Genomic DNA, 10,079 nt, shown 5'->3' with positions numbered 1-10,079 from the left:
AGTTTTTAATAAAACGGAAAGAAAATTTCCTGGAGTCATCGGGAGTTTGAAGCAATTACGGGACACTAAATTGTAACTGGGAATCAACCAGGGTCTCAAACTTGTCCAAGTGTGAGATTTAATATGCTGCCAGACAGCCAAACCAGCTAAGACAAATCATTTAACCTTACAAGCCACAATGTACAGTGAGGTAACAAGGTTTTTTTACTCCCCAAGTCCACAGTTAGGTTTACAATGGCTTTTCATTGGTTCCACAGAGAAAGTTACAGAAAACCTCATCATTAGGAATTTTATTCCTCACCTGTGGAAACTTTCCTAGTTTATGTTCTATCATTTTCTTCTCTCTTAGTTCGTTACGTATTTCATTCAGTAGTTGTACCTACACTTCTTCCTCGTAACGTAATAATATGAGGTTTTCAAATCCCCAGAAATTTCTGTCCTTACAAAAATTGGTGCCTAGCTCTTCGATCAATACTCTCCTCGGAAGCACTTACGTAAAACAAACGTTTTGAAAATAGCTCCTCATATTAGCCTGAAAACACATTCGAATTTTCGTTCTTTGGATAACAGACCGTGTATTGTGTATAACAGAATAATGAAAATGCCTTAGGTGAAAGCGATTTATCTGGAAAAGCTCCAGGATCTTTCGTTTTTACTGGAAAAGATTAGTACTTTAAATGTCAAGGTCTTACACACAGCCAAGTCTGAAAAACTCTCAAAGAGCTATGAACATTGAACAATGTTTTCGTTGTTCGGAATACGTAGGTGTGTGTAATGTATACCCTACGCTCTAGGGTTTGCTCCCCTGTTAACATTTGTTGTACAGCGAAGTCAGACAAAATCTTGCAGAGTTCTTGGAATAATTAAAATTTAAGCTATACAGTCAAAAGCAAAATGGGGACGATATTTGGAAAAGATTATAACAATTCTGAGAATAGCACCACTTAAGGAACGACTCAATTCAAACAAGTTCAAGTACCATTTGGCAGACTTTTTAGGAAAACGACAAAAAACTGATTTCTTATTGAATTTGAACTGGTCCCCCTCCTGATGCTCCTAACCTTTCTCCTAATTTAATTTTTCCCGGGAATTTTCGTATAATAATAAGTCTGAATACAAATGGTTATCAAAGGTGTAATCCCTGCCATGAATAACAAGGACAGTTCTAAGTTGACGCTAATATGTCCGAACAGAATCGTGAACGAGGTTTTATCTACATGTTGATTATGCAGAAAAGAAACAATCAGATTCAAGAAACTCTGGCCGTATCGTTTGAGATTTGAATCGAGAATGATCTTGGCAGACCGCAACACTTCATCTTCAATGCTGGAGCATGTTTGGTATAGAAACATGAGGAGAGCAATAGAACGGAGAGCACGGAACAGAAAATAGAAGAGCTTGATAAACGTGTACTTGGTGAATACAGTGGTGAGAGCCATGGTTTTGATGATCCCATTGATAGAAGCACTCCCAGCTTCCAGATAAACAACCGTCAGAAACAAGATGATACTGGAATAGAGCTGGTTCAACTCTTTTACATTTGCTTTCAATGTCTTGTACTTTCTGCATATGTTGATGAACACAATTTCTTTCCTGTGATCGTTCTCAGGAAACGTGTAGTAGTTCTTATTCTCGTTGAAGGCCATGATGTAAGCGTTGGGGCTGTTGTAAGACGAGTAGAACTCGTTACTTTTGTAAGAAAATTTATTCAAGCGGTCAGCTTTAGCTTCTGGGTTTTTGAAATCATCTGAAAGCAACAATAAATATCTGACATGAACGTCACCTTCTACATAACCTAAGAATCTAGTTATTGAACTTGAGTATATTTGACATGAAGAAAAAATGGTAAAAGTACCTACCCTGAAAAAGTTCTTTCAACTGACGATTCATATTCTGGAATTGCTTTCTCATAAATATGCTTACTGCCACAAACTGAAAGCTCACAGACCAGACCAAGATCCGAGTCGCCAAAGAGGAAAGTCTCCAAATAAAAACCAGCCTGTCAAATTGAAACCAGAAGTTAATGAAATCTGACAAGGTAGATATGAGTAAGGCGCCATAGTAGATGAAAAAGTAGAAGGATAGTGATGTATCAGTACCAGTATTGTCTTGATAATAGAGCGTCAGTACTTTGTTGAAGTAGTCCATCTTGGATTTTATACTGAACATCATGACGACCTCGATACAGATTATCATATTGATAATGACAAAACGGGTGATGGAGATGATGCCCCCATTGGTTTTATAGTTATGAAGAACATCACTCAGACTGAGAGCACTGCAGACAACTGCATGAATGAACACTGCAAATCCAAGCTTGGAGAACACAAATTGTTTCTTCTTGTCATCGTATTTGTAAGGGAATGTTCCGCAGTAGTGACAGATCCTCAGAACTTTCAGCAACATTCTCAACGTCTGAGTGAATGAACCATGTGATGGGATCAATAGCCAAGTAAACTTCTTTCCGCTTCATGCAACCCCAACAAACGGAACATGGCAAATGAAATGCTGATATTTATGAAAGCAAAAAGTTTAGTGTACTGTGGTAATGGCGTTGAAATTTCTATTATTAAAATCTACATGAAATATGTGAGAATCATAAAACTCAAAGGCAATCTACATTCAGGCACGTTCTTTCTCAACTTTATGTTGGAAACATACAAGATATAAACTTTTAGTGTTTTGACTGATATTGAGACACAGTGTAATATAGCTGTAAAAGTAGATATATATGTAGAGTCTATCTTTTTTAAAAATACGAGAAAAAATTATGGAAACTTAATTTCTTCGATTTTTTATTTCAGTATCCCAGATTTCTCGAAAATATAATGAAAATTTTCAACAAGTTTTAATTTCAACTACCTAGTGGAAAAGTTTCCTATACGTAATTTTTGAAAGTTATAAATTTGCATAACTACTGAATAAAACATAGGTGAGAGTTCCCCTCAGTACGGAATTTAGAAATACGTATGATTGAAAGTATAGGACTCCAGGTACAACGAGCACTTTACATACAGTCATTGCAAACACATCATAAATCATCATAGAATCAGTAAACTTTTAGTGTTTTGACTGATATTGAGACACAGTGTAATATAGCTGTAAAAGTAGATATATATGTAGAGTCTATCTTTTTTAAAAATACGAGAAAAAATTATGGAAACTTAATTTCTTCGATTTTTTATTTCAGCATCCCAGATTTCTCGAAAATATAATGAAAATTTTCAACAAGTTTTAATTTCGCATTAATCTTCAAACAACAATTTTATGAAAACAGTAGGTAGTAGGTATGATGAGATAAATAAGAGTACTTCCTACTTTCACATAAAACTTCAAATAAAACGTCTCACATAATATTTTAATGGATACCTAAGTAATAAAATTGTTAAAGCTGGATTTCCCAGTAGAGACTGTAGATCGTAAGTAGACGGATAGGAGGAAAACGTATATCACGTAGCTTGTGCCTTCAAATCCTAAACTCCCGTAAGACACATAAAAATTATATCACTAGATACATATATAGGAAAGTAGATTTTTATGAATGGATTTTAAAATAGTAAAATCAGCAAAGCAGAGAGTCAGAATGTGATGATTTGATGAACAATACTGTGTACTAAACTTACGTTTATCTGCTGACTGTAGATCACTTTGAGCAGCACAAGTATTTAGCGGTACCACGGTAGCTGCTGATCCACCCACCAAGGTTTTACTCAGCACAGAATTACACTCGCCGCAATTTAAATTACAAAATCGCGCTCTCCGCGGACTCAAAATGGGAACAGACATGCTGATGCCACGCTTGGATAGAATCTGAGAGATGCTGCACGCTGAAGGAGCAGCAAACTTTTTTCCGAACGGAGGAAAAAGGGGAAAATTTCCTCGAGGCGAAATAATTTTCCTCTGATGCTGTTTCTTTTTTCCCCCGCTCGCGTTCTGTGAGGGAAAAACAAATTGTGCGAGCTTGAAAAAAAAATTGTTTTGAGCGAGAGCTTGATTTAGTAAAATATAATGAAAAAAGACATTTTTTATTGAGAAAGGGCGAGGATCATCTGGGAGCTAATTTTCGAGGAATTCTTAAATGTTGGTATAATTTAGTAGGTGGACTTATTTCGCTTCATTCATTAGTTAAATGGATTTTTGATCTAGAAGGCGTTTATCACACTGAGGTAGCATGCAGCAAGTGATATGAACTTTCACACTAGAGTGATGACATATATACATCCTCAGTCAGAAAGGTTTCCTGAAACTTTACATAATGATCAGGTAATTATTACAACAACTTGTTGGTCAAGAAGTTGTGGATCTTCGGGATTTATACACATTGAATGAAGGTAACTACAATATGGAGTAGCTCTAAAACCATGGTGAAATTAAAGTTGTATTAAATACTTAATGTGTTAAGTAAACTACAAGTTTAAAGTAGTTACTGATACTGAGATAATAAAACTGGAATAAATTAATAGGAGGGAATGGGAATAATAAACGATACATCATCATAAAGAGACTGGAACGCAAATGGCGTTATGCGAAAACATAAAGAAATGGATCTTAAGAGCAGCGAAGAACACAAGTTGTATAGGTATTATTATTGTTTAATTTCGCCCGAGCTGGAATAAATTTGAAATTTCTGTAGCTTTAGGAAATATTTCCTCCGACAATTTAAAAACAATGAAAAAGAGAACAGTTTTCAGTAGGTAGGAATTTTTTGTGTGGCCTTTTCACTTCGTGGAAACAAAAGATCTTACATTTGCCGTTTGCAGATGGGACTTTTTCACCAAACTTGGATGAGGAAGAAAGAAATAATGAAGAAAATAACAATTTGGAAACTTCCAGCTCATATGGCAGCCCTATACGACCCAAACTTCCGTGTAAAAAGATTTCAAAAAACACTGAAGAACCAATGTCCAAACTACTTTTAGAAATCTCATTCAGCTACACATTCTACACCCCAGAAATCACATAATTATGTACATCTACAGATCATACATTATCAGGCCAAAACACAGATTTCTTATAGACGACCAAAGCAGATGACTAGAGGAGATAGAAAGGCACGGTAGACAAGAGTAAATAAATTCTTTGTTCTTTATTGCAAACTTCATCGTTATTATTTGTTTTTCATGAAATTAAATAATTGTTTTGTTTCTTTTATTTGAAAAGGAGCAAAAAACTGTTTCCATTTAATTTCCCCCTCGTAATATTTTCCTGGAGGAAAATTTACTGCCGAGCAAAATGATAAAACTGGCGACCGACAGTGCTCATACTTACCTAAACAATCATACACATTCGCATTCCAACAAATGAAAATTTGGAACAAAAATAATAAAGTCATAAACTTACCATGAATTCATGCGATTCCAATACAATGATTAAGATGAAGTACCATTTTGTAGTTACCAGTAATTCTTACCTGAAATCATAGTGAGAAAATAACATAAAGGTTAGGTACGTTTTACTCCTGATTTTTAACAAGACATCAGATATCAGAATAATTTTGCTTTTCATAAAAAATCGATTGCCAATAATTCGTGTATTTATGGTAAGAGTTTGGTGAAGATTTTGGTGGACGATGAACCTACAGGTCCATACTTCCAACATAATTATTTGTACATATTGATGATACATACACATTACACATAATAAAAGGTACCTAACTATTAGGTAGTTTTAAATTAGTTTCATAACATCAATCTATGCTTGCATAGGTAGGTAACATCATTATGATAAACTAGGTACCATTGTTTATTATACATAATTACATATTTCATACCGAGTAATAATTTTATTAAAATTGGGTAACTCTCTACCAGATCTATGATTACCCACCCAACCCATTTTATATTTAATTTATGACCCTAGAAACCCTCTTGCAATATCTCCTCGTTTCAAATTTTATAATTATGTAACCAACATGAATTTAGCTTCCTCGAATAAGGATAATGAATTATTATTCTCTGTTATCCCCATCTCCTCCTCAGTTGGTACTGTACACATATGTGTAGGTTGGAGGGTTCCTCTGTAGTCTGTAGCTTCTGGCTAAATATTGGAAAGCACAACATATACACGAGCTGTATTTTCATAATTATTCAAAGGATATGCTTTCGTAACTCGGCAACTCTGGAGGGTAGAGAATCATGTGGATAAACATGAGTTATACACAACATACGTTATAAGCATACGTTATACGCCAAGCTTAGCTGTTCGTGTTTGCATGAAACATCTGAAAACCATATTTAATTATTTACGAACAAACATGGCTTTGAACGTTCGCTCTGTCTGGATGTGTCTGCTGGAAGTGCAACAAGCATTACCCTCCCCGATTCCCCAAACGTTTCACTTTGGGTACACCATGATCCTTGATGAAACGGTCGTAGAAACTAAGCAAGTCGAAGCCAAATAATGCCGATGCCGAGTATGACTTATTGGCATTTGTTCGAGAATTGCCAATCTGTCCACTAGCAACTCCAGAATAATTTTATTATTAGATGATCTTCCAGCTTTGCAATCATCGAAAATTTATTATCTTCTGATCGATATAAAATATATCTACTACTAGATAATTATGCTGTGTCGAAAAAAGAATACCTACCTGCCCTAAACTCTGTTAACGCACTGAACTATCATCTGATGGTATTAAATGGCCTACATTTTTTTAATGACATAACTCATACACAAAGATGGTAGAAACGTTGCATTAATCTTCAAACAACAATTTTATGAAAACAGTAGGTAGTAGGTATGATGAGATAAATAAGAGTACTTCCTAATTTCACATAAAACTTCAAATAAAACGTCTCACATAATATTTTAATGGATACCTAAGTAATAAAATTGTTAAAGCTGGATTTCCCAGTAGAGACTGTAGATCGTAAGTAGACGGATAGGAGGAAAACGTATATCACGTAGCTTGTGCCTTCAAATCCTAAACTCCCGTAAGACACATAAAAATTATATCACTAGATACATATATAGGAAAGTAGATTTTTATGAATGGATTTTAAAATAGTAAAATCAGCAAAGCAGAGAGTCAGAATGTGATGATTTGATGAACAATACTGTGTACTAAACTTACGTTTATCTGCTGACTGTAGATCACTTTGAGCAGCACAAGTATTTAGCGGTACCACGGACAGACAGACAGACACACAGACAGACAGACAGACACACACACAGACAGACACACACACGGACCAATGGCTGAAACTTTGGATTTAGGCTCTAGGGACCTCAAAACGAGTTTTGGCACTAAAAACTGACCATCGAAATTTTGACCCGATTACATTACTTTCCTTCCTATAGGATAAGGAAAGTAAAAAAACATCTTTATAATTAAGTTTGGTTACTACGGCTGTTTTTACAAACTGTGTGGTGATTCCTGACCTTTGGCGAAATTTTTATTGAATTTACAAATGGTTGTGAATAAAAGGTACCACTGAACTTCTGTCACAATAATTCCAAGTAATAGTAATTGTATACCCCATGTCGACCCTACTTGAGTAGGAAAAGACGTAGTGAAAGAAAAGGAATGTAGTAAATGTGCACAACCCGGAAAATTTTAAATAAAAACACAGGAAAATAGCTTAAATTCATCCAGATACTAGGATGTGACAAGGATCCGATTCCCAAAGGGATTTTTTTTTCTTTTTTTTACGAGCTACGTACAAATGACATTGTATCAAGCCAAAGATCGTACATTTGTTTGTAAGACCATTCCTCAGGAGTTTAGGAGCAGGTGACACACTAAAACGTAAGGTAAAACATAATTTCCCACGGATTTGTTGTCATCGTATGGAAGTTCATCTGTGAAACAAGCTGGATTGTGCATACCTTCCAGACATATGAAATATTAAAAAAGAGAAGAATAAGCGACTTTTTTTTCCGACCTTTATTTCGAGCGACTCAGGGACTCTCTGCTCTTGCTTTTTCTACCTTGGGCTATTTTGAGAAGAAAACTCTAATTTTCCTTCGTCGAAATCATACGTATAAAATTGAAAAGATATGAAATACAAGGGAGGGAGCAGGGATCATGGGAGCGTTTCAGCAATGCTTCCTCTCGTTTCTGTGTATGTTGGTTAGGCACTTCTGCTTTCGAGGAAATTTTCCCCTTTTTCCTCCGTTCGGAAAAAAGTTTGCTGCTCCTTCAGCGTGCAGCATCTCTCAGATTCTATCCAAGCGTGGCATCAGCATGTCTGTTCCCATTTTGAGTCCGCGGAGAGCGCGATTTTGTAATTTAAATTGCGGCGAGTGTAATTCTGTGCTGAGTAAAACCTTGGTGGGTGGATCAGCAGCTACCGTGGTACCGCTAAATACTTGTGCTGCTCAAAGTGATCTACAGTCAGCAGATAAACGTAAGTTTAGTACACAGTATTGTTCATCAAATCATCACATTCTGACTCTCTGCTTTGCTGATTTAATATTTTAAAATCCATTCATAAAAATCTACTTTCCTATATATCTAGTGATATAATTTTTATGTGTCTTACGGGATATTAGGATTTGAAGGTACGAGATATACGTTTTCCTCCTATCCGTCTACTTACGATCTACAGTCTCTACTGGGAAATCCAGCTTTAACAATTTTATTTCTTAGGTATCCATTAAAATATTATGTGAGACGTTTTATTTGAAGTTCATACGCTAGTATAATACTTTACATCATGACCATGCTTGAAAGCAGAGAGAGAGAGAGAGAGAGAGAGGGGGGGGATGGGAGTATGAAACGTAAATTAAATTATACGTAGGAGGGATATGGATGGTCGGTAGGGTCCTTTGGCTTTTGTCCTCTTCTAAGAGTACCCTTAATGCACATAAAATATCCCGGTAGTTTTACAGGAACAAGCTGACCACACACGAGTCTAATGTAGTAATTATTTCATTGCTAAAAAAAGAAGAAGAAGAAAAAAAAAAGCGGTGGTGAAACACTCATCTCTCCGTTGTGCTAATAACTAGGTAGGTACTTACATACATGGACATACATATGTACAATACTGTCAGTTATACCATCTGATAAGTTGTTTTGGATGAGCTTCTGATATTACCTTTTGGAAGGCTACAGGAATGGTTTAACACCTATCGAAAATTGGTGTCAATAGATGGGCACATAAAACATCCGCACACCAAAAACACTTTTATTTCATAATTATTTGATGTGGATTATGTATTTAACTGTCGACATTGGAATAGAATTATAGCACAATTCCAGCCTATTTAGCTTGGTTGGTAGCGCGTCTGCCTTGTAAGCGCTAGGCCGCGGGTTCGATTCTCGCCCGGGGTGGATTTCATCCTGAACGGATAATATTCGTTCACGGAACGGCTGGCTTTCTCCTATCTTGTCTTCCTTATTTCTTCTCCTTCGGGACGGTAAGAACTCAGCAGTTACAGTTCCCTCTAGCAAACCTCTTGAAAAAAAAGAACCCTTTAGTTGTCCCCTTGTAAGCGGGAAAGGTTCACTGATACCGAACATCCCAATCAAAATTGAGAAAGCAAACTGCTCTCTCCTGCACATCAATTACCTATTGGCAATTATTGTAATATCATCACAGCTGTCACAAATACATATTTGATGAGTAAGTAAATACTCACAGATATGTCAGGCAGATGTACTTAACCTATGACCTTATGTCAGACAGCATTTTCCTGAATTTCCCTGTTCTCTGTTCATTAATGTATGTAATGCATCCAATCTTCTCTCCTGTCATCCCTCTCTCTCTCTCACTCTACAATGCAACTACCCGTGAGTATTTTTCATTAAGTTATTTTCTTCGTAATTATCTGCAAAAGGCTTTAATTTACAGTGCAAGCTTTATTATATCCCTCAGCTCCTTACCACTAGAGTTTAATTTAATTTCCTCTCTCTCTCTCTCCCTCTCTCTCTATCGCTCGCTCTCTCTATCTATCGCTCTCTCTTTCTCTCTCTCTCTCACTCTCTTAGCTCCCATTTCTTGCCACTATTCTTTTTTGTTCCTTCTTTTCAAGATTATATAAATCATGTTCTTCTCCGTAACTACTTTCCCTCTTATCTTTTGGGTTTTTAATTTCAAGATGCAGTACTTCTTTAAAAGCAGCTTTAAATTATTATT

The 10,079-nt window shown here is 36.0% G+C and overlaps 1 protein-coding gene across 1 annotated transcript; it reads right to left on the bottom strand.

Moving 5' to 3' along the window:
• Positions 1 to 122: 122 nt before the first annotated feature.
• LOC113467937 lies at positions 123 to 2,769 on the bottom strand. The gene is made up of 2 exons (XM_026824457.1): positions 1,860 to 2,769; positions 123 to 1,747 (listed from the first exon to the last, which is right to left on the bottom strand). Exons 1-2 carry the CDS (start codon positions 2,404 to 2,406, stop codon positions 1,074 to 1,076), a joined length of 1,221 nt encoding a protein of 406 aa, XP_026680258.1. The 5' UTR covers positions 2,407 to 2,769; the 3' UTR covers positions 123 to 1,073.
• Between the last annotated feature and the right edge of the window lie 7,310 nt (positions 2,770 to 10,079).

Source organism: Diaphorina citri, unplaced genomic scaffold (genome assembly GCF_000475195.1).
Source record: "Diaphorina citri unplaced genomic scaffold, Diaci psyllid genome assembly version 1.1 scaffold596, whole genome shotgun sequence".
In the NCBI taxonomy this organism is placed as follows: Eukaryota; Metazoa; Arthropoda; class Insecta; order Hemiptera; family Psyllidae; genus Diaphorina; species Diaphorina citri.
The sequence above is the reverse complement of the archived record's forward strand: the minus strand, read 5'-3'. Positions and strand labels throughout refer to the sequence as shown.

What these genes read in the sequence shown, in the direction of transcription:
- LOC113467937 (XM_026824457.1), bottom strand. Translation starts at nt 2,406, where the DNA reads ATGTTGCTGAAAGTTCTGAGGATCTGTCACTACTGCGGAACATTCCCT. An exon ending in GTTGAAAGAACTTTTTCAGG is followed by an intron (nt 1,748 to 1,859) that starts GTAGGTACTTTT and finishes TGTTGCTTTCAG; the next exon opens with ATGATTTCAAAAACCCAGAA.